At 64.7% G+C, this 21,908-nt stretch overlaps 2 protein-coding genes across 3 annotated transcripts in view; one reads left to right on the top strand and one right to left on the bottom strand.

Annotated features, from left to right (window-relative positions):
* PITPNM2 (phosphatidylinositol transfer protein membrane associated 2) overlaps positions 1-18,452 on the top strand; it is a 76,007-nt gene extending 57,555 nt beyond the window's left edge. The window contains exons 6-26 of one of the 2 annotated variants that reach the window (XM_087828456.1): positions 327-632; positions 1,066-1,161; positions 3,184-3,288; positions 3,486-3,556; positions 6,048-6,295; positions 6,696-6,885; positions 7,002-7,121; positions 7,336-7,571; positions 8,007-8,185; positions 9,279-9,449; positions 9,962-10,114; positions 11,187-11,351; positions 12,049-12,192; positions 13,115-13,263; positions 13,596-13,712; positions 14,051-14,167; positions 14,286-14,434; positions 14,534-14,683; positions 15,040-15,223; positions 15,311-15,439; positions 15,531-18,452. In XM_087828456.1, the coding sequence (XP_087684582.1) occupies positions 327-632; positions 1,066-1,161; positions 3,184-3,288; positions 3,486-3,556; positions 6,048-6,295; positions 6,696-6,885; positions 7,002-7,121; positions 7,336-7,571; positions 8,007-8,185; positions 9,279-9,449; positions 9,962-10,114; positions 11,187-11,351; positions 12,049-12,192; positions 13,115-13,263; positions 13,596-13,712; positions 14,051-14,167; positions 14,286-14,434; positions 14,534-14,683; positions 15,040-15,223; positions 15,311-15,439; positions 15,531-15,860 (3,509 nt within the window). In that variant the 3' untranslated portion in view covers positions 15,861-18,452. Of the gene's footprint in view, positions 1-326; positions 633-1,065; positions 1,162-3,183; positions 3,289-3,485; positions 3,557-3,802; positions 5,048-6,047; positions 6,296-6,695; positions 6,886-7,001; positions 7,122-7,335; positions 7,572-8,006; positions 8,186-9,278; positions 9,450-9,961; positions 10,115-11,186; positions 11,352-12,048; positions 12,193-13,114; positions 13,264-13,595; positions 13,713-14,050; positions 14,168-14,285; positions 14,435-14,533; positions 14,684-15,039; positions 15,224-15,310; positions 15,440-15,530 lie in introns of those variants that run through there. The other variant, XM_087828455.1, reaches the window with a different exon arrangement.
* Positions 18,453-19,008: 556 nt separating this feature from the next.
* Positions 19,009-20,877, bottom strand: ARL6IP4 (ARF like GTPase 6 interacting protein 4). Its single transcript, XM_087828736.1, has 5 exons — positions 20,669-20,877; positions 19,945-20,208; positions 19,742-19,859; positions 19,366-19,435; positions 19,009-19,286 (listed from the first exon to the last, which is right to left on the bottom strand). Exons 1-5 carry the CDS (start codon positions 20,829-20,831, stop codon positions 19,230-19,232), a joined length of 672 nt encoding a protein of 223 aa, XP_087684862.1. The 5' UTR covers positions 20,832-20,877; the 3' UTR covers positions 19,009-19,229.
* Between the last annotated feature and the right edge of the window lie 1,031 nt (positions 20,878-21,908).

Genomic DNA, 21,908 nt, shown 5'->3' with positions numbered 1-21,908 from the left:
ACTCTCAGGAAGTCCTCCCCCAGCATCTCCCCCCGCCCCCCGCAAGGCAGATATCTGCCCCCACCCCCAATTCGGCCTGGCTTCTGAGCAGACGCATTACCTAAGGGAGGCCAACTGTGAGCCAGACCCCACATTCACAGGAGGGGAAACTGAGGCACGGGGTGGGGATGTGATTTACTGGAGGCTCCACCGTGAGTGCGGTTGGAGCCTGACCCGCAGTGTCGGGCGGGCACCTCCCGGTCCCCAGCCTGGGCCCCTCACCCGGCGGGACCTCGGGGCGGGACTGACGTGGCCTCCGCCTGCGCCTCTGTTCCCCGCCCGAGCAGGCCTGCGGAAGGTGATGGTCCGGGCGCACCGGCAGGCCTGGTGCTGGCAGGACGAGTGGTATGGGCTGAGCATGGAGAACATCCGGGAGCTGGAGAAAGAGGCCCAGCTCATGCTGTCCCGCAAGATGGCCCAGTTCAGCGGCGACGAGGAGGAGCCCCAAGTGCTGGCCAAGGGCGAGGCCGGCCAGGCCCAGGCCCCCAGGGAGTCCCCCCAGCCCAGCGGCGGCAGCGAGCCCCTGGCCAGCCGGGGCCTGAAGAAGCAGTGGTCCACGTCCTCCAAGTCGTCAAGGTCGTCCAAGCGGGGAGGTGAGCCCCCCCCACCGCCCCCCAGCCCAGCCGCAGGGTCCCTGCCCTCTGTGTGTCCACCCGGGCGACAACCCTCAGCCCTGCCCCAGGCGGCCCCGGGACCAGAAAAGGGACCCTTGCTCTCGGCGGCCTCACGGGCCACAGCGGCAGGGAGTCAGAACCGCTCTCCTGCTCGGAGGGAAAGCCCAGGGTGCCCCTCCCCTCTAGCAGGTGCCCCGGACGCCCCTCCACAGCCCGGGCGAGACGGGCACGCTGGCCCTGTGGGAACCCCGCTCCCAGCCTCTCCCACTGGGTGGGTCCCACGCAGCACACTGGGTGGGGGGGTCTCTGCTCCTGAGGGGGGATCCAGGCCAGAGGAGCCCAAAAGGCTTCGGACCCCGAGCGAGGCCCCTCTGGGGACCCGTGTGGACGGCGGGTGGGTTTTGCCTTCCAGCCAGCCCCTCCCGCCGCAGCCTCTCTGAGTGGAGAATGCAGAGCATTGCCCGGGACTCGGACGGCAGCTCCGACGACGAGTTCTTCGACGCCCATGGTAGGTTGGCCGCCGGAGCGCCCTGGAGGCCTTCCCGGGAGGGGTGTGGGGGCCCAAAAGGGTTGGAGGGCTGGGGATTGATGGGACGGTTGCTGTGCAAAGTCCTGGGCGAGCAGCATGGAAGAGAGGGCAAGACTGAAGTCGTCACCCCCAGTCGCAGGCTCACCCCACCCGGATGTCGGGATGCGCGCGGGGCCGGCAGGCGGGGACCATCCTCGGGAACGCCCCCATAAATGGATTTACAATCAGAAAGAGGATTTTTTTTTTTCCACGTGTCCATTTATTTCCGTAAGAAGCTCCATAAAAGCCTAAGGCCTTATAATGTTCTCTTTGCTTTCCCCAATTACCTTTTTTTTTTTCTTCTTGGTTAAATTAACACACAGCCGATGTAAAAAACTTTAGACAACACAGACAAGCAGAAGATATGTGAAGGGCCCATTTCCCCACTCATCCCAAAATCCACGCAGCGAGCGCGAGGCCACCTGGCTGGAGGAGCCAGTGCAAAACCCTCGCTCACCTCGGCCCTCGGCCGCTCCTTCCAAGGAAGTGACAGGGGCCTGCAGACAGGTGTGGGGGGCGGGTTTCCAGTTTTCAGGTTGCAAGCGGGACACAGGCTCAGAGAGAGACAGAGACGAGCCTCCAGGCACACAGCAGGACAGGGGCAGGGCCAGAGCCTTGTCCAGCCACCTCTGCGGCTTGACTCCTGAAGAGGAGCCATCTAACAATTAGGGCATCTTAGTTAAAGGGCCTTCCCTTGAGGGAAAGAATTTGGGGTGTCTGTGTCCAGGCAAAAGGGAGGTGCCTGGTTCGGCCTTGAGGTAGGGACCCAGAACAGGTGACAGGTGGTTCCTGAGCTGGCCCCTGCACCTGGGGCCTCCCGAGGGTGGGGAAGGGTGTTTTGGGCATCCCACCCATCCCCCACCAACCAGGCCCAGAGGCTGAGCCCCTCCTGGCTGTGTCCCTGACACAAGGAAACGATCCACCTCGTGTAGAAACTTTAGAAAAAGCCAGAAAAGAGAAGAGAGCAGAGCCGGGAGACACCAGACCGGCAGTGCCCGGGGAAGGGGCCCCGCGGCCCATCTCGGGGTTGGGGGAGGGGCTGGCACGTGCCCGCGCCCCGACAGCTGCCCGCGACCCCGCGGTCCTGGGCGGGAGCTCTCGGAAACAGGAATCTCGGTGGGATTGTCCACAGCAGCGCTTCTCACGAAGCTGTATTTTGTGGACGTTGGAAATGGTTGGGAACATGAGCTGACGAGCAGAGAGACAAAATGTGGTCCTTCCAGACGGGGACTAGGATTCAGGCATGAAATGCAGGAACCTGGGAAACACAATGCTGGCCCGGAGAAGCCGGGCTGTAAAGATCACATCAATTCGAAATGTCCAGCGCAGGCAAATCCACAGACAGAAAGCAGACGGGTGGTGGCCAGGGGCTGGGGAGGGGGGAGGGGGAGTCGGCTTAGGGGGACAGGGTTTCCTTTTGTGTGATGAAAAAGTCCTGGAACTAGACAGAGATGATGCTTGCACAGCATTGTGAATGTACTAAATGCTGTTTCTCAGCGGCTTTAAACTGTGACTTTTGGGGGTGGGGGAGAGGGAGAGAGAGAAACATCAATGATGAGAGGCATTGACCGGCGGCCTCCTGCGCGCCCCCTACTGGGGATGGAGCCCGCCCCCCGGGCCTGTGCCCTGACCGGGAATCAAACCGTGACCTCCTGGTCATAGGTCGACACGTAACCACTGAGCCACACCAGCCGAGCTTAAACGGTGACTTTTACGTTAGGTGACTGTTACCACAATTTTTTAAAAAGGCGAGGCAGCAGCCCCATGGGCGCGCAGCCGTGTGTCTGTCCTGTTAAGGAAGGCGGAGAGCAGAATGGAGCCCGGAGGGGCCCACGGCCAGAGCAGCAGGGGAGACCCCGGAGCCACCACTCCTGGGCCCCCCACCTCCAGGAGCAGACCTCCCAGCACCCCCCCCAGTGCCTGTTCCCAGACAGCATGCTGAAGCCCCTCTCTCCTTCCCAGAGGACCTGTCCGACTCTGAGGAGATGCTCCCCAAGGACATCACCAAGTGGAACTCCAATGACCTCATGGACAAGATCGAAAGCCCTGAGCCAGAGGACGGGCAGGGTAACTGGCTGGGGTGCTGCGAGGGTGTGGGGGGCAAGCCCCTCCTCTCTGACCCAGCTCCTGGGCATGGGGTGGGGGGCGAGGGGGATGAGCAACACCCTGGGCCCCACTTGCCACCATCGCGGCCTCTATATGGGGGACCTGGAGCTGCCCGGCCGCCCCTCTGCTCATGGGACCCCCCCGTTTCTGTGTTGCAGACGGTCTGTTTCGCCAGAACGCCCCTGAGTTCAGGGTGGCCTCCAGCGTGGAGCAGCTGAGCGTCATTGAGGTGGGCGCCCAGGGTCACAGAGACCCAGCCAGGGCTGCCGGGGGAGGGCCGGGGCTCAAAGGACCAGTCCCCTGGGGCTGCAGAGGCAGAACTCAGCACCCACGACCTCACTCACGTCCACGCTGGCCTGGGTCCCCACCCCCTCTGATGTCCCCGAGAAGCGGCAGGGACAGTAGACAGCCCCCGAGGAAGGACCCGACCCAGCTCCCGGCCTGGGAAGTAAAATGAGGAACTTGTAAATTCCAGACCAAAAATAAGACCTTCACCATGTTCCCAGCCTTCCTGAAGTTCCTGAAGAGGAAAAGATGGAAGGGAAGGAAGCAAAAGCCATCTAGGCAGAAGTGATGTGGCCGGTGGCCGCCACCCGCTGGGACGGGGAGCTCCCGGTGCCCAGTAAAGCCGTCTCGGCGGAGCCTGTGTCTGCTTTGGGGGCTCTTTGCACGGAGCTCACGCCCCTCCTCCTCCTCCACCTGTGGGTGGTCAGAGCTGTTGGCGCTGGGGGCCGGAGCCCCAGCCGGGCTGTCACATGCGGCGGCCACCACACTGCTCTGGCTTCAAGCTGCCCAAGGTGCAGACAGCCCCCGGGGACTCGGGACCCCTGGGGAGTCTGGACTGGGTGGTAGTGGGGGAGGGAGCTTCTACACTGCCCTCCCCCCTTTTGGGGTTTCCTGCTCTGAGGTCTGAGGTCCCACGGGCTTTTCTGGAAGAGTAACTGGGGTGATTTCCGATTGCGGGTTAATGGCGATAAAGCAGGCGGAGCCCCTCCCCACCAGCGTCGCACACAGCTCTGACGGCCCCCGGGAGGGGCAGAAGGGGCCCGGGCTCCGGGTTGGCGGAGGGTGTGCATCCAGCCCAGCACGGTTCTGGGCACCGCCACCCGAACTCAGATCTGCTTGCTGGCAAAAGCCCCCAAACCAGAGCCTCCTCTCCCGGCCTGTGGAAGGTGGGGGGCTCTACGGAGACAATGACAGGTTCCCTGTTTTCTCAGGGCCTGTCGCCCCCGCTCCCCCGTGCTGTGGGCTCCGTTCCCACTGGGCTCTCGTCTCCGGCAGGGTGTGCCCCCTAGAAAGCAGGCTCACAGGGAGAAGCTGTGTCTTAGGCTGGCCTCCAGGGGTCCCTGAATGGTCCCAGCAGAGGGGACACAGGCAGGATTCCCTCAGCTCCCCACTGCTCAATCCCATGACCAAGTGCCACTGTCCTGGCCCCGCCTGTGGTCTGGGCAGCTGGTGGTCCCGCCCTGCCCTGGACTGTGAACTCATCCGTGCCCCACAGGCGGGCAGCAGTGGGCAGTACATGTATGGGGACAGGTGTCATCCCCAAACTATGCGTCCAGGCCCTGTGGCCCACAACTGGCCAGTCAATGACCAGTCCCCTCTACTGGTCAGTGGCACCCGCTCCCTTCCTGGCAGCCTCACCAGCCCTGGGTCCAGGGCCCAGTTCAGGTCCAAGTGTCCCCACTTGTGCCCTCCAGGTGGCTTCAGCTCCTTGATCCGTCTCCCTGGTTCCTCGGGGACAAGCCCCTCTCTTCATTCAACTCCCTTCCTCACCCCACCCCCACACACACCTCTTGACAATACGGGTACAGCAAGTGCTCACCCGTGACCCCTCTTGGGCCCAGGCCTCACCCACAGCCATCCTACACCAGACGCTGGGCTCAGGGAGAGGCCCCTGGGGATGGTGCCACAGCCAGGGGTGGCAGCAGCTCTGGGTTCCAGTCTAGCTTGGCACTGATGTGCTGTGTGACATTAGGCAAGTCCCTTGGCCTCTCTGAGCCACTACCACCTCCTTCCTAAATGGAACTTACAAATGTATGCAAGTCTCAGGTCTCACTTTGACCTCGCAAGCAGGAGGTGGGTTCCTTACCCCCCACAAATGAGGGGGTTCAGACAAACACACCTGCGTGGCCCTCCCCGCTCTGAGATGCTGGGATATCTCTGCCCCTGGGACCTTGGTCTTATTGGGGGTCTAGGAATGGCAGGGTCTGCGGGGCGGGGGCCAGGGAGGAGGCCCCATGTAGATGTAGGGAGAGCTCCTAGCTGCTGGCAGAGTGGCCAGGCTGAGGCCCTGACCCCAGCTCCTCTTAAGTGACCTCATGACTTTGAGCAGCTTTTGGCCCTGCCTGCTGGGACTGAGGCAGACCCATGCCTGGACACAGACACACCGAGGGCAGGCAGCCCCAGAGGCCTGGACCGGCTGAGCCTGTACCTCCCCGGGGCCAGGGCTCCCCGATGGAAGTGGAGTGTATGCCTTCGGGGTACTAGCCTCCCTGCTGTGTGCCCGCTGCCGGGGTCAAACTGGCCGCTGAGAGCAGGAAAATGGGCTTAGCCTCCCCAGAGGGTGGTGTTGAGGCAGCTGACACCAGGCTGAGAAAGTGGAATCAGGATTCTTAGAGGGAGCCAGGGGACCTCGACAGGCCTCCCCCAGGGTGACAGGGGCCTTAGCAAGGAGCTGAGTGCCCAGGGGAGTTGACACCCGCCCCTTGTCCATGCAGGACGAGGTCAGCCTGCCGCTGGCCATGCCACCCTCCAAGATCCACGTGCTGCTGCTGGTGCTGCATGGGGGCACCATCCTGGACACGGGCGCCGGGGACCCCAGCTCCAAGCAGGGCGACACCAACACCATCGCCACCGTGTTCGACACTGTCATGCGTGTGCACTACCCCAGCGCCCTGGGCCACCTCGCCATCCGCCTGGTGCCCTGCCCGCCTGTCTGCTCAGATGCCTTTGCCCTGGTCTCCAAGTGAGTGTGCTGTCCCCTCCCGAGGGCCGTGCAACTTCTCTGGTGTCCGGACACCTGTCTGGACATCCAGACCTGCCATCCAGTCCGTTCTGCCCAGATGTGGCAAAATCTATGCAGATGGCTGGGCACAGAGTCAGGAGGGCTGGGGCCCAAGACTGAGCCTCAGTTTCCCCAGGTGGGGATGCTCACCTCCCTCCAAGATACGGGGCCTTACTCCCCAGCCCTGTCCCCACACCTGCCCAGGGACTGACCTGGAAGCATCCCCACTAGGTTTGCCGAGTCACAGCTGAGGCTCCCGGGTGGCAGGCAGCCCCTGGCCTGTTGCTCAGGGCAGGGGACACAGGCTCCTTGGGCTGACCAGAGGCCACCTGCTCTGTCCTGACCGGGCCCCCTCCCCCAGCCTCAGCCCCTACAGCCACGACGAAGGCTGTCTGTCCAGCAGCCAGGACCACATCCCCCTGGCTGCCCTGCCCCTGCTGGCCACCTCCTCACCCCAGTACCAGGAGGCGGTTGCCACAGTGATCCAGCGGGCCAACCTCGCCTACGGGGACTTCATCAAGTCCCAGGAGGGCGTGACCTTCAATGGGCAGGTGAGTCCTGGGGTGGGGGCAGGGAAGGCAGAGGCCGTGCAGGGTGTGACGGTCCTCCCCAGCCGCGCCCCGCAGGCAGGGCCGGCGCTCAGGCCTGAGAGCCCCTCTCTCCCCAGGTCTGCCTGATCGGGGACTGCGTCGGGGGCATCCTGGCCTTCGATGCCTTGTGCTGCTGCAACCAGCCGGTGTCTGAGAGTCAGAGCAGCAGCCGCAGGGGCAGTGTGGCCAGCGTGCAGGTACCAGGGGCACCTGGAAGAAAAGCCGTCAGTCCCTGACCAGTGGGCAGGGGAACCATGGGGACATGGCGGGTGGGGTTCCCCCCACTCTGGCTTGGGGGAGAGCTTGGCTGGGCAGTGAGTGGCCAGTGGGCCTGGAGGTGGGAAGGAGGACACTGATAAGAGGGCGAAGCCAGTGGCCACCTGGCAGTGAGCCTGCATGGGGCTGTTCCAGGACACTGACCTGCTGTCCCCGGGCATCCTGGTGAATTCGTCACACGGCGGTGGTGGCGGTGGCAGTGGCGGTGGCGGTGGCAGCCTGGAGAGCAGCAGGCACCTGAGCCGCAGCAACATCGACATCCCCCGTAGCAATGGCACCGAGGACCCCAAAAAGCAGCTGCCCCGAAAGAGGAGTGACTCATCCACCTACGAGCTGGACACTATCCAGCAGCACCAGGCCTTTCTGTCCAGGTGGGCAGGGCTGGCAGGAGCCCGGGGGTCAGATCAGGAGGCCCCCCGCCAGGGGACCATGGGGACTCCTAGAGGGAGGGACAGCCAACGTGAGGGTCCTGGACGCCCCCAGCCCGGCTGGGTCCCCAGCGCTTCAGCAGGAGAAAGAGGTTTGCAGGAGACAGCTGTGGTCTTGTCCATGCTGAGGGCCATCTTGAACCAGAGGGAACAGATTGTCAGGGGAAGCAGTATCGGGGACAGAGATGACCAGGTGCAGCATGGTCCCTGCCAGGCCTGTCCCAAAGGCAGCGGGCCCCCCGCAGCTGCGCCTGAAGGGCAGCAAGGTGCAGCCTCTTTGGGTCTGATGACCTCTTAGGGGCCTCCTTCAGGAGCTGAAGACAGGCCAGCCCTGAGATTGGCCTTGGTATGACCTGGCGTGTCCCCCCTCCTCCACAGCCTCCATGCCAGCGTGCTGAGGAACGAGCCTGGCTCCCGCCGCTCAAGCAGCTCCACCATGCTGGACGGCACGGGAGCCCTGGGCAAGTTCGACTTTGAGATCGCCGACCTCTTCCTCTTCGGGTGCCCGCTGGGGCTGGTCCTGGCCCTGAGAAAGACTGTCATCCCCAGCCTGGATGGTGAGAGTCCTGCAGGGGCAGGGTGGGGTGATGACACCTGAGTCCATCATAGGGCCTCAGTTGTACCCCTGTCAAAAGGCCATGGTTGGTCCCAGGCCCCTTCCCGTATCAGCCTCTTTTTTTGTCCTACACACTAGGAGCCCGAACCTCTCCCCTGCTCCTCCTTCAGCAGCTCAGTTTCTTGCCCCTGGCCCCCAACATCTGCTGTTTCAGTTTATCTCCAAGGCACCCGTGGGAGCCAAGGTTCAGATAAGAAAGGGACCTTTCCAGGGTCAGATGGGGATAGACGCAGTCCCCCTGACCCAAGGTCTTCCCAAAAGGGAGAGGTATGAAGCCGGGCACTCCCCAAAGCCTTCCAGTCCTGGAGGTGCCACAGCCACGCTGCTCCGGGCTCCCTCTTAGTCTACACAGACAGAGGCAGGGCCTTATTTATATATTAGTGCACGAGGACCTAGGGACAGTGACGCTATGTTAAAAAGAATGTGGCGGAACTATGCGTGCTGATATGAAAGGCTCCAAAATTAAACGAAGAAAAGAAAAAACAGTGAAGTTCAGGAAGTATAGCATGTGTGTGTTTTAAACACGAGATGCACACCGCTGACCCTCTGTGCAGGTGTCCCCCGCTCCCCGAAAGTGGAGCACCCTGTGAACGGTCATTATAACTTTTCCGTTTTAAAAACGGTTAATAAAGGGAAAATGGCCCAAACAGATCCCAAACCTGTAGAAGACGCGCTGTCAAGGTGTTCTGTGTGCAGACCACACCCGACCGCGCCCAGCGCTGGCCCCGCCCCCTGTAGGCCCCGCCCTGTAGGCCCCGCCTCCCGGGGGCGGAGCCAGCTGCCGCCGTGCGACCACCCCGTGCCGCACTGCGCCCAGCTCCGGGCCCCGCCCCTTCCAGAGCCCGCCCCTGCAGGCCCCTCCCCGGGCCACGCCCCTCCAGGCCCCGCCTCCCAGGGGCGGAGCCAGCTGCCGCCCAGCGACTCCGCTCCGCGCCCAGCTCCGGGCCCCGCCCCTTCTAGAGCCCGCCCCTGCAGGCCCCGCCTCCTGGGGGCGGAGCCAGCTGCCGCCCTGCGACTCCGCCCCGCCCCCCCAGTTTTCCAGCTGCGGCCCGCCTGCCAGCAGGTGTACAACCTGTTCCACCCCGCCGACCCCTCCGCCTCGCGCCTGGAGCCCCTGCTGGAGCGGCGGTTCCACGCCCTGCCACCCTTCAGCATCCCGCGCTACCAGCGCTACCCGCTGGGCGACGGCTGCTCCACGCTGCTGGGTGAGAGCCCCGCGGGCGGCTGGGCGCTGGGGGGGGGCGCCTCTCCTGGGTGCTGCAGGCCAGGGTGGGCCCGCTGTGCGCGGAAGGGCAGCCTGCCCTGGACACCTGAGAGTCTGGGCACCTGTGCAGGTGCAGGTGCAGGTGCGGGTGCACTGGCCCCACCGATCCCAGCGAGTCGGGAATGACATCAGGGTCTCACCACCATGCCAGGGGACCGGACTACCGTCCCCACTGCCCAGGGAGGCATAGCAAAGGACCCGACCCCTACAGGGGGGTACAGGAAGGGGGGGCCAGAGAGTAGACCTGAGGAGTGAGTGAGTGTGAGACCTGCCCAGTGTCCCTTCTCGGCCCTCCCTGGGAACGGCCCCATCCCACCCATCCCAGCGTGTGTCCCAGTGTCTTGTGGCGTCCTGGTCCTCGAGGAGCCCCGCGTGTCTTGTGTCCGAGTATGTCCGGACGGCCCACATGAGTGTGTCTTCTTGTGCTCTCTGTTCTCTCCCGTCTGCCTCCAGTTGAGACCGTGCAGAGAAACCCCGAGCTGGTCCTGGAGGGCGGCCCCCTGACCCCCCTCCCTGGGGATGGCTTCCTGGAAACCAGTATCCCAGTTCCCGAGCTCACCTGTCAAGATGGGCCCCGCCCAAGTCCAAGTCCGGGCTGTGCTGAGTGTGTGTAAAACCCCTGCTCGTGGTGGGGTCTGTTTCACTGGCTAACCGCTGCTCCTCAGGGACCCCCACCCTCTGCTCCTGGTCACTAGGAGTTTGTGGGACTTAGGTAGCGAGGAAGGGAGACCAGGCAGGACAGGTCCTGGGGAGCAGGTCCCGGTGCCCCTTCTCTGCACACCAGGCAAAGCCAAGAGGAGACCCAAAGCACAGGGGGCCCAGGAGCCCCGAGAGGGGAGCAGCTGTCCAGGGTGACCTAACACAGGTGCCAGTAAAGGACTCTTCCCCCATTGTGAGGCTGGCAGAGGCAGCCAGGAGATAGGGTGGAGGCTTCCAGCCCACTGGGACTCAACCTGCACCCCCAGGAGAAGCCTTCAGTCCTGGTGAGGGGTTGGATTCTCAGGGCCCTACTCCCTCCCTCCCGGAGGAGGTCCAGGCACCTGCACCCAACCAGATATGGGTCCTTTAGCCAAGCCGCTTATCCCAGCTCCACCCTGTGCTGGGCCCGGGCCCAGGTGAGGCTGGTTCAAGCCCTCAGCACCTGCCTTTGTCAGTGTGGCCTGTGTGGGAGGGACGCATGTGAGGCCCCAGCATAGGGCAGCCACCCAAATCCCTGTTGTTAGTGCCCTTCAGTCCCAACTGCCATGGACTGTGGGTGAGGCTGAGCTGGGCTGGGCCCTGTAGCCAAGAAGCCTAGATTAGACCATACCAGGAGCAGTGCAGGGGTGGAGGGTGGTAAGGATGCCCTGGGGGGACGTGGGCCTGGCTGCATTGCCTCACTTCCCACTGTGTCTGTGTCAGTCCTCTGTCCATCCTGTCCCAGCCCTCCCGTCTCCCCTGCCTCGACTCTGTACCCTGCCCTCTCAGCACTGAGCAGGCAGGCCCTGGCACACTTGGGCCCCTCCTCACTGCCACCTCTGCTGTCCTGCCACTGGAGGTGTCGGCCTCGCCTGGCACAGCCACCACTCTGGCCCCCCCAGCCCGTGCTGGACCCTCCCTCCCACTGCTCAGGAGCTGGGGGACGGGGCAGGGCAGGGCCTCTCTTACCCCTGGGTCTCTGGTCCCTGTCCACCTGCAGCAGAGGCACTCCAGACCCACAACACGGTCTTCCAAGAGCACATGGCCCCGTCCTCGCCTGGCACGGCCCCCACCAGCCGAGGTTTCCGCCGAGCCAGTGAGATCAGCATCGCCAGCCAGGTGTCGGGCATGGCAGAGAACTACACTGCGTCCAGCATTGCCCAAAGTGAGTGCAGCAGTGCCCTGCCTGCCCTCCCTGCACCATCCCTTCTGTCCTTCAGGGGGCAGGATGCCCCCCAGGGAATAGTTGGCAGTGTCTGGACACAACTGGGGAGGGGGTGCTGCCGGGATCTGGTAGGTAGAGACTAGAGATGCTGCTCAACTCCCTGCAGTGCCCTGGATGCCCCACAGTAAAGAGTGATCCTGCCCCAGATGTGCACATCTGGAGGGAAGGAGTGTTGGAAGGAAGGGGTGGCCCAGTGGGAGATTGGCGGCACCCTCTCAGAAAGCTGGGAGACAGTGAGCCTGGTCCTAGCCGGGGGTGGGGGGTGGGCAGGGTGCTCCCTGAGGAGAAAGCTGAGGGGGCTGTTTCTGGAGAGGTGAGCAGAGCTGAGCAAGCTGGAGGGTTGGCTGAAGGAGTCAGGGAGGTGAGGTCTCACCGTGGCCACCTGCCCCTCCTGCCGCCCCAGGGGGCAGAGGACACATGGGTGGAGTCCGGGTCGCCCCTTCTCGGTCCCCCCTGCCATCCTCCCTGCCCACATGACCAGGTTTCAGGCTGCCCATCAGAGCCGGCGCTGCTGGGGCGAAAGCTGGTGTGGTGCCCTGTGAGGAGGGCCCGGGGGCCTGGCGCTCTGCCCAGCATCCTTCCTGGCCCTCAGCGGGGGCCGCAGCGCTGAGGCCTCTCCCTTGTTCTCGGTTCTCAGAGGCCCCAGTGCCGCTCGGCCACACCCCCAGCGTCAGGCGCCTGTCCCTGCTTGCCCTGCCCCCCCCATCCCCCTCCACCCCGGGTCCCCGCGCGCAGGCCAGGCGGGTGCACCCCCGCCTCCCCGACTTGGACTTCAGAGAAGGTACCGGGCAGCACATGCCCACCACTCACACTCACCTCCTCCTTTCACTGGGGTCACTCCGTTTCCAGGCACAGCCCCGCTCACCTGCCCCGCTGAGGACTAACCTGGAGCCCGAGGCTGGGCTGGGGGCACTCAGACATCCAGGGAGGAGGCAGGAGCAGCTGGAGTTGGGGGGGAGGGCCCATGGAGCTGGAATGAGGGGGTGGGGTGGGGATCAGGACTGTGGGTCAGGCAGGCAGCCGGCAGAGGGCAAGATGCCTGAATTTCCTGTGCAGCTGCATGTGGCCACTGGGGAGGCATCTCTACACCTCATCTCTCGCTGGGGTGGCCGCCCAGCCCCGAGGGGGAGCCGACACTCACACGCAGGCCTGCCTGACCTCCCTGGGTCCCAGGCTGAGCGGGCCTGTCCGACCTCCCCGGGTCCCAGGCCGAGCGGGCCTGTCCGACCTCCCCGGGTCCCAGGCCGAGCGGGCCTGTCCGACCTCCCCGGGTCCCAGGCTGAGCGGGAGGGCAGGCCTTGCCGTGGGTCCAGGAGTTGTAACTGCACTGCAGTGAAGCCTTTCACAGCCTCGAAGCCTGGGGTGGACGGGGGCCAGGAGAGAACAGCGGCGGGGCCTAGGGCAGCGGCCACCAGGACAACAGGACCAGGGACAGGGAGTCCAGCCTCCAGAAGGGCTCTTCCCCTCCCCCTCTAAATCCACGCGCCCACCCAAAGGCCTGCCCCTGGCACTCTGCTGCCTGCCCCGTCCTGGCCTGTGCCTGGCCGAGCTCCCTTTGTCACCCAGCCTGGCAAGGGGACTCTTGCTTTGGCTGCTGCCCTTTCCCTGGTTGGAGGAGGGTCTTATCTTTGGGCTAAGCTGGGCCTGAGGGGCCAGGTGACCCTCTGGGGTCCCAGCCCCGTCACAGCGCCTCCTCCTGGCAGTTGCTGCGAAGTGGTGGGGCCAGAAGCGGATTGACTATGCCCTGTACTGCCCCGACGCCCTCACGGCCTTCCCCACGGTTGCCCTGCCACACCTCTTCCACGCCAGCTACTGGGAGTCGACCGATGTGGTCTCCTTCCTGCTGAGACAGGTACCTGGGGCCCCACGGCCTGGCGCGCAGGAGGGTCCTACATGCCACGGCTGCTGACACAGCCCCATCTTGTAGACGAGGACAGTGGGGGGCCCTGCCCTCTGACCCTGTCGGACAAGAGCAAGCGGGATGGAGGAACCCTTGGGAAGCTGAGATGGGAAAATGCATTTGCAGTCACGGGACATGTGTGACCTGGGGGGCCCAGAGCTTGGGCTGTAGAGGGTTGAACAGTGCCCCACGTAACCTCACAGCCTCCTGCTTTCAGTTCCCGGAACAGCGGGCCCGGGGTGAGGCCGCTCCATGACCTGCCCCTGCCCCCCGTGTTCCCCCAGGTCATGAGGCACGACAACTCCAGCATCCTGGAGCTGGACGGCAAGGAGGTCTCGGTGTTCACCCCCTCAAAGCCGAGAGAGAAGTGGCAGCGCAAGAGGACCCACGTGAAGCTGCGGGTGAGGGGGGCTCTGGGTGCCGGGCCCCATGCCTGTTGTCCTGTGGAATCCTCCCCGGAAGACCCACCTTACAGATGAGATAACTGAGTCTTACCGAATTCTCCGTTTGCGAGGTTGGAGCTATTACTCCATTTACAGGCGGGGAAGTACAGCGCACGTAGCTGCTTCATTTTCCCACGGCCACGTGGCTCCATGGTTGAGCTGGACTTGAACCCAGGCTTTCTGGCTGTAAGCCCAGCTCACCCCACAGGCCCACGGGAGGCTCAAGCTGAGCCCAGGAGACCCCAGCCACCCCTCCATCCCCCACCCTGACCCAGCATCACCCCTCCCCTTCCCAGAACGTGACAGCCAACCACCGGATAAACGACGCAGTTGCCAACGAGGATGGCCCTCAGGTTCTCACTGGCCGGTTCATGTACGGGCCCCTGGACATGGTCACGCTAACTGGGGAGAAGGTGAGGACACAGGGAGACAGCCGGAGCCCCCCTGCCTCCCCTGCTCTGGCTGGGGTGTGGGGGTGGGAGGCCAGGGTGCACAGCCCACTCGTGACCAGCCTGCCCTGGGGGCTCCCAGGTGGATGTGCACATCATGACACAGCCGCCCTCGGGCGAGTGGCTGTACCTGGACACGCTGGTGACCAACAGCAGTGGGCGGGTCTCCTACACCATCCCCGAGACTCATCGCCTGGGCGTGGGCGTCTACCCCGTGAAGATGGTGGTCAGGTTCGCGCCTCCTCAGGGCGGATGGGTGGGCGGGGGGCCTGCTCTGGGGTGGGAGGAAGGGGCTCTGGTGGGTTCTGATGAGCCGCGCCCCGCCCGCAGGGGAGACCACACGTTTGCGGACAGCTATATCACTGTGCTGCCCAGGGGCACGGAGTTCGTGGTCTTCAGTATTGACGGCTCCTTTGCCGCCAGTGTGTCCATCATGGGCAGCGACCCCAAAGTGCGGGCCGGGGCCGTGGATGTGGTGCGGTGAGTGGCCCCAAGGGGCATGGTGGGTGGGCCCAGGGGCCAGAGTAGGGGACATTTGGCCGGGACCTTGAAGCTGCTGCCACCACTTCCTGGCTGCATGACCGTCACTTGACCTCTTGATGTTGGTGCCTCCGTCCCCTCCGCCGGGAGGGGGGCTCACAGGCCCAGGTGCGCGGCTGCCAAGTGCGCCTGTGGGATTGCGTGGCTCAGGCTGCGGGCGCCACTGTTACTGTTGAAGCCAAGTCAGAGAGACCCTTTTCTGCGGCCCCCGTAGGGGCTGGCTGGGCAAGGAGGCGGGTGGCCCAGGAAGGGGGTGGGGCTGCTGTGGGACACCCAGGCCTGCCCCTCGCCCGCAGGCACTGGCAGGACCTGGGCTACCTCATCATTTACGTGACGGGCCGGCCTGACATGCAGAAGCAGCGGGTGGTGGCGTGGCTGGCCCAGCACAACTTCCCCCACGGCGTGGTGTCCTTCTGCGACGGCCTCGTGCACGACCCGCTGCGGCACAAGGCCAACTTCCTGAAGCTGCTCATCTCCGAGGTGGGTCCCGGGCAGGGGGGCGGGCCGGGCGGGGCTGGCCGGGCCGGGCTGTGCCCGCGCCCGCGCCCACACCGGTCTCGCCCGCAGCTGCACCTGCGCGCGCACGCGGCCTACGGCTCCACCAAGGACGTGGTGGTCTACAGCTCCATCAGCCTGTCCCCCATGCAGATCTACATCGTGGGCCGGCCCACCAAGAAGCTGCAGCAACAGTGCCAGGTGAGCGGGCGGGCCGTGGCGGGTCACACAGGCGGGCAGGCTCGGGCCCTGCCCCGCGACGGCCGCCGCCCTGACCGCCCCTCCCCCGCAGTTCCTCACCGACGGGTACGCGGCCCACCTGGCCCAGCTCAAGTACAACCACCGGGCCCGGCCGGCCCGCAACACGGCCACCCGCATGGCGCTGCGCAAGGGCAGCTTCGGCCTGCCCAGCCAGAGCGACTTCCTGCGCTCCCGGAACCACCTGCTCCGGACCATCTCTGCCCAGCCCAGCGGGCCCGGCCTCAGGCACGAGCGGACGCAGACGCCGAGCCAGCCAGAAGGCGAGCAGCGGGGCCAGCGCAGCATGAGCGTGGCCGCTGGCTGCTGGGGCCGAACCATGGCCGGCCGGCTAGAGCCAGGGGCAGCCACGGGCCCCAAGTAGGGCCCCGTAGTGAGGCGCTGCGGTCTCCATGGTGCTAGGCCAGGTGGCCAGCCCACCAGGAGGCCTGGCCTGGGCACATGCCGTTGGCTGGGGACAGACTTGTCCCAGGGCCCAGCAGAGGACACTAGCTGTACCACACACAGCCCGCCCAGCCCTGCCTCACATCCTAGGGTCTTGAGGGGGTCCAGTTGTCATGGAAACTGGCAGGACAGCCAGCCCCAGGATGACAGAGGGACCAGGACCCCCCACGTGGACCGGCCTTGAAGATTCTCCTGGACAACCGCCCTGCGTTGACCTCGAAGCATCCTCACGCCAGGCCTAGGCCCAGCCTGCCTCCTCCCTGGCCACTAGCTTGCCCTGACCCCCACATACCCTCCCACCCGGTAGCAGCTCTGATGGGGGACAGCCTGCTTCTTGTTAACGCGAGTTAACTCTTCAGCCTCACTGGTTTTGCACTGATTTTTGGGAGCAGAGACCCGTTACCCTCTCCTGTGGCTATGGGCACATCCACACGCATGAAAAGTCAACTTTTGCTGATCCGGGACCTAGTGCCACACGGAAGGCTCCAGGGTGGCAGATTCCTGTGCAAGCAGGAGAGAAAGGCCATATCTTAATTTCTGCAGCTCTGCCTGACTATGGCAACCCCAGACCCCTGCCACCTGCCCCACCCGGAGCACAGTGAAGCTGTGAGCCTGACGTCCTCACAGGCGGCGAGGCCAGTGAAGACCAGGGCGGGCTCTCGGGAAGCCCAGCCTCAGCCTACGGCGCCAGGCCTGGCCGCCTCTTCCACTGCTCGCCTGCCATAGGCCAAGGCCCCACGCCTGGGCCCTCCCGCGTTTCTACACCTTTCTACTTCTCCGATCTGGTTTCTACGAGGTTTTTTTAAATAAGCAATCCTTGGCTGCTTCCTTTTCTTAACTCTTTCAGTACCAAGTGCAGCCCCTCCACACAGAAACGCCCAGCACTGTGACGGAGTCCAGCCTGGTTCTGGGTCCTGGGGCCCTGCCTCCTGAGCCCACCCAGTGGGGTGTGGGCTCCCTGCCTCACCTGACCCATTAATCCCACTGAATTTCTACTCTGGAGTGGGTGGGGCACACACTTGTTTCTTTTTTTAACGCCAATTCCGTTCCAATGCCGAGTCTGAAAAGCCACAACTCCCGTCTTTAGCTTAAGGGCAGGCAGCCACAGCGTGTCCTACCCGGCCAAGGCCGCGCCGTCCTGCACACTGGGCCTGCCTCAGCCCGCCCTCCCCGGGACTGCCTGCGAGCTCAGCTGCGGCGCTCGGCTCTGGGCGGCCCCTCTGCTGCTCCTCCACCTTCTTCAAGGCGGGGGGAGCCTGTCTGGCCTCATCCAGCCGTCCAGCCACGAGGCTCCACATCTGATAAGCTGCCGCCAGCCTGGCTATGCACGGCCTGGGGGCCTCCCGGGCTGGGATGGGGAGGTGCGCCGATCCGTGTTAACTTTTTTCCCGTGTGTAGATATGTACAGCCAAAGGGTCGTGTAAATGTTCTGCAAAAGGGGGCCTACACAGAGCGAAAGCTATTTATTTTGTGCAGAGAAGTGTCTGGAGGGATGGGACCTCCAGGCTTATTCATATTTAAGATGTAGCTTTTTGTTTTCCCAGGCGTTCTGTATAAAGCGACGATTATTTTATGGACCGAGTTTTAACGTAACTGTTGCAGTGAAAGTGCAATATCTGACCTCCCCCTTCGCCCCCCAGCGGGAAACTGCTTGGCCGACAATCACAGCCCCTTGGGGGGCCCCCGTGGCCAGTGCCTCCCCCTCTATGGGCCCCACCTGGCCTGGGACTAGCCATTGGGAGGAGGACCCGGAAGAGTTCCGGCCCGCCCGCAATAAAGGCTGAGGCTTCCTGGCTTGGGGAGGCCCTGTGGGCGGTGGGCTCGGCCCCCCCCAGCCGGCAGCCTGCCCCCCACAGCTCTGCGCTCCCCACCTTCCTGCCCAGCCGCCAGCCATGCCAAGGACAACAGCAATAGTCCCCCGGGCCTCTCCCAGCGGCCCCCAGCCATAGATGGCGAGGTGGGCAGCCTCCCCTCCCGCTGACGTCTCCTCCGTATCCAGGTCTGCTTCCTGCCTCCCTTTGAGATTCTTTTTGACACAGTCTTCTCTTGAGGAAGCACCAGTTTTTCAGAAACTAGGAGAAGGAGGGCAGAGTCCTTTAAAAAATATATACCAAAAATGTTTACAGCGTTGGGTGCTGAGCTGCGGGGCTCAGGCCTGACCGGTCATTACCAAAGGGTAAGGCAGACCTTGCTGACTGCCACCCACCCAGGCCTGTTAGAGTAGAAGCCTTAGTCCCATGCCCACCCCCCCCCCGGCCACCTGCCTTCTCTTTGATTTCTAAAGAGGGATTTCGCAGAGACCCCCATCCCCTGCTCAGCTCTGAGCCGCCCGCCCACCCACCTCGTTGGTCTCTATGTCTCAGCCCCTCCCATCTGTCTGTCCGTCCGGGCCCCGTGTGAGCAGCGTCCTGATTCCCCACCTGCCCTTGCTGTCCCTGCGCCATCGGGCCTGAGTGTGCTCTGTATACGGTGTCATTGTCTGTCACACAAATTAAAGAAGCAGGACGGCTTCCTTCTGGGTCTCGTTACTGCACCAGCCACCAGAGCAGCAGGTGGGGCGGGGGTGGCAGAGGGGGCACAGCTTGTCCTGTGCACAATGCCCACTGCATTCATGGTAACACCAGTGGACTTGCAAGGGTCTGATCCTGTGCTGGCCCATTCTAGCCCCTTCCTGGGAGTGAACTTGGCTAATCCTCCCAGCAACCCAGTGACGTGGGCGCTCCCAGTCTCTGCTTCACAGAGGACACAGCTGGTGAACTGCCCAGGACTCCCTCCTGGACCACCTGCCCCAGCACCGGGACCCTCAGCTATTGCCATCTTCAGCCTGAACTCCCAGCTGCAAGGGCAGCTGACTCCCTCCAAGCCTGAGGGAATTGGGTTAACGAGCCGAGTCTCTGGGTTTGGGGTGGGGGTGGCAGTGATTCCAGGCACACTGATCTGGGGATGGGCGCACAGCCACTAGAGCACACCCTGGCTTTTCCCAAAAGCTCCTGCAGCCCTTATTTGTTCCCGGCAGTCTGGTAGCACCCTTCCCTCCCTCTCAGCACAAAAAAGCAACACAACAGGAGAAGTCTCCAACCAGGCAACGTTTAATATCTGGGAAACTGCATTCTTTCAGGAGAAGGGGAGTGGGTTAGGACAGTGACCCGGTCCTCCTCCCCTGCATCTGAGAGGCGGCTGGGACAGAGGCCGGTCCACAGGAAGAAAGACAAACAGCACCCGTCTGGCTTCCTGCTGCCCACCCTCTCATGCCACCAACACTGTCCACAGACCTTGGTTGGCAGGGCCCTCAGGGCAAGAGCCCTGCTCGCATCTGGAAGGCCAGGCCGTCCCCTCGGGTGGCTTGCTGGATAAGAGAGCACACAAGAGGGGGCACGTCACAAACAGAGCCGAGAGTGAGCCCTGGGCACAGGGGTGACACTCACCTTGTTGATCTCCTTGTGTCGTTCCTTGGTTACGATTTCCTCTAAGACCTCGCCGTCTCCCTTAATGAGCCTGGGGGAGGAGTGGGAGCAGGCTGAGGCCCTAATGCCAGACAGAGCACCAGAACTGCCCAGCAGAGGGGTGCCAGGCCTCGGGCCCCACCCCTCCCTCTCTCCCACCCTTGGGACAAGGGTAAAGGTGGCCAGGTAGCCTGTGCCCTCAGATCAGCCAACAGTGGCATTCTGATCACCCTCGAGAAGACCCTTCCCGCCCCTGCAATCATTTCGGGAAATGGGGGAGGAATGGCCTCAGAGGTCCCACCGACAAGTGACTGCTTTGCTCCCCACCCCTGGCCTTTTCGGAGCAGCAGCCCCCCACCTGGTGCGGCCGGTCTCCGGGTCCACCACCTTGCGGATGACGCTCTGCCGCGCATCCCACTCCTCCTTGGTCATGGGCTTCATGGCCTGGATTCGAGACTTCTGCTCATCCGTCAGCACTGGAAGGGGAGATGGCAGGGAGGCGGTGGTGGGACCTCGGGGAGGGGACCCCCTCGTCCAGCGCACCCGGCAGCAGCCCAGTACCTGGGCCGTCGTCTTCCTCCCCGGCGGGTCTGTGCCACTGGTCCAGCGAGGGGCCTGGCGGCGCCTCGGGCGGCCGCACCTTAGCCTTCTCCTTGCCCTTCCTCTTCAGCCGCTTCTTCCTTTTCTTCCGCCGCCGTCTCTTGTCCTCGCGCTTCTCCCGCTTCTTCCGGCTGCGGCTGGAGGAGGAGGAGGAGCTGGAAGAACTGGAAGAGGAGGAGGAGGAGCTGGACCGCGGCCTCCTGCGGGCCTTGTGCTTGCTTCTCTCTGTGAGGCGGAGAAGGTGAGGCTGGAGGCTAGGAGCGGGGAGTAAGCCCCGTCCCCTTGCTCTGGCCTGTGTCCCCCCCTTTGCTCTGGCCTGTGCCCCCCCCTTGCGCGGCCTGTGTGGGCTCAAGCCTAGGACAGAGGGGCTGGCAGGCATCGGCACTCTCCAGACAGGCCCTTTTGGGCTCCACACAGTCACTGTCCAGCAGCAGGGCGGCCGAACCCCACGGCTCAGGCCCAGCCGCACGGGAAGCGTGGCTTAAGCGCCCCGCTAAGCGACGCGCGCTGCACGGGCCGGCCCAGCCCCGGTCCCGGGTGTCCGTCAGTCCAGACCTGCACGCCCCACTCTGCACCCCTCGGACTACTGCTCACGGCGACCTCCCCGCAACCACCCCCAGGAAGCCCGCCCCGCCGAAGTCCCCGCGCCCCTTCCCCCCCATGACCCCTGACCCCCGACCCTCACCCTCGGCCCCAGAGGCGGAGGCGCTGGCCCTGCGGCCTCGCGATCTAGACGCTGAACGGCTCCTCCGGGCGTCCTTGCTGCTCTTCCGGCTCCGCTTTCCCGACCCTCGCCCCCGAGACCGGCTGCGGCTCCTCGAGCGCTTGCGGGAGCCCACGTGGGCCATAGCGCCGCGGGCTGGGGCCGGGGGACCCGGGGACCCCTGAAATCAACGAGGCTCTCAGGGGTGCGGGGGCCCGCAGGCTGGGCTCCAAGGCCCTCGGGGCCCGCTCCCCACCCCCACCCCGGGGAAGGGAGACGAGAAACTCCGCAGCAACCTCACGACCCGCAACCACCCGCTGCCCCCGGAGACCCCGGATTCCCCGCTGCGGCCCCTTTAAGGGCCCGCCCCCGCCGGGACGCTCCGCGCCTGCGCCAGCAGCTCCGGCGCCCCCGGGAACGGCCGCCACGCTCACCCGCCAGGTGCGTCCTGAACCCCTCCCCACGCGCGCCTACCCTGCACCCACGCGCCCTCCGCCTGAAGGAGGGTCCCCGGGGCGGCTCCGTTCCCCACTCCGCTGCCCACGCGTCCCGCCCCACACCACGCCTCCGCGCTCCGCCGCGGCTCTGGGTGACTTCCGGCCGGGGCGGTGCTCCGGGAGGCCGTCCGGCTGGAAAGCGGGGAGCTGCTTCCTTTAGTTCCGAAGCCCCAGGTTCCGCCTCTGGGGCGGCTCAGGAGACGCTGTCGGGCGCGCCCACCTCCGTTTAAGAGGCGAGCCGGGCGTCCAGGTCTCACCTCCAGGCCGGTGCGAGGCCCTGCCGGCTCCCGCAGCGCCCGGCCCAGCCCGGCGCCAGTCCCCGAGCTCGCAGGCCCTTTGCTGTTGCACCCGCCTCCAAGATCGCCCTTCCAGCGCGCTGCGGCGCCCCCCTCCCCGACGTCCTAGCGGAGGCCACCCCACTGCGCCCCGCTTGCCAACCTGGGTTGTCTGCCGCCTTGTCCGCTCCATCAGGCCGTGAGCTCCAGGGCTCAGACGCCCTGGCCTTTCCAACGTCCCCACGCGGAGACGGCCAACCTCAGTGTCCATCGGGGGCCGGAGAGACCGGGGCCGTGCAGGGGGAGGGGCTCCTGTGAGGGGGGCCCGCGGGTGTTCAGACCGCGCCGCGGGGACCCTGCTCCCGCCGGTCTCTGCAGTGTGGGAACGGCGTCTGATTTTCAAACCCCTGGTTTTCAAAGGGGCGACCACCCCGTGTGCACAGCTGCACT

The sequence above is a fragment of the Miniopterus natalensis genome, chromosome 20, assembly GCF_054644295.1.
Source record: "Miniopterus natalensis isolate mMinNat1 chromosome 20, mMinNat1.hap1, whole genome shotgun sequence".
NCBI classification, from domain to species: domain Eukaryota; kingdom Metazoa; phylum Chordata; class Mammalia; order Chiroptera; family Miniopteridae; genus Miniopterus; species Miniopterus natalensis.
This window is presented reverse-complemented; position numbering and strand designations above follow the sequence as displayed.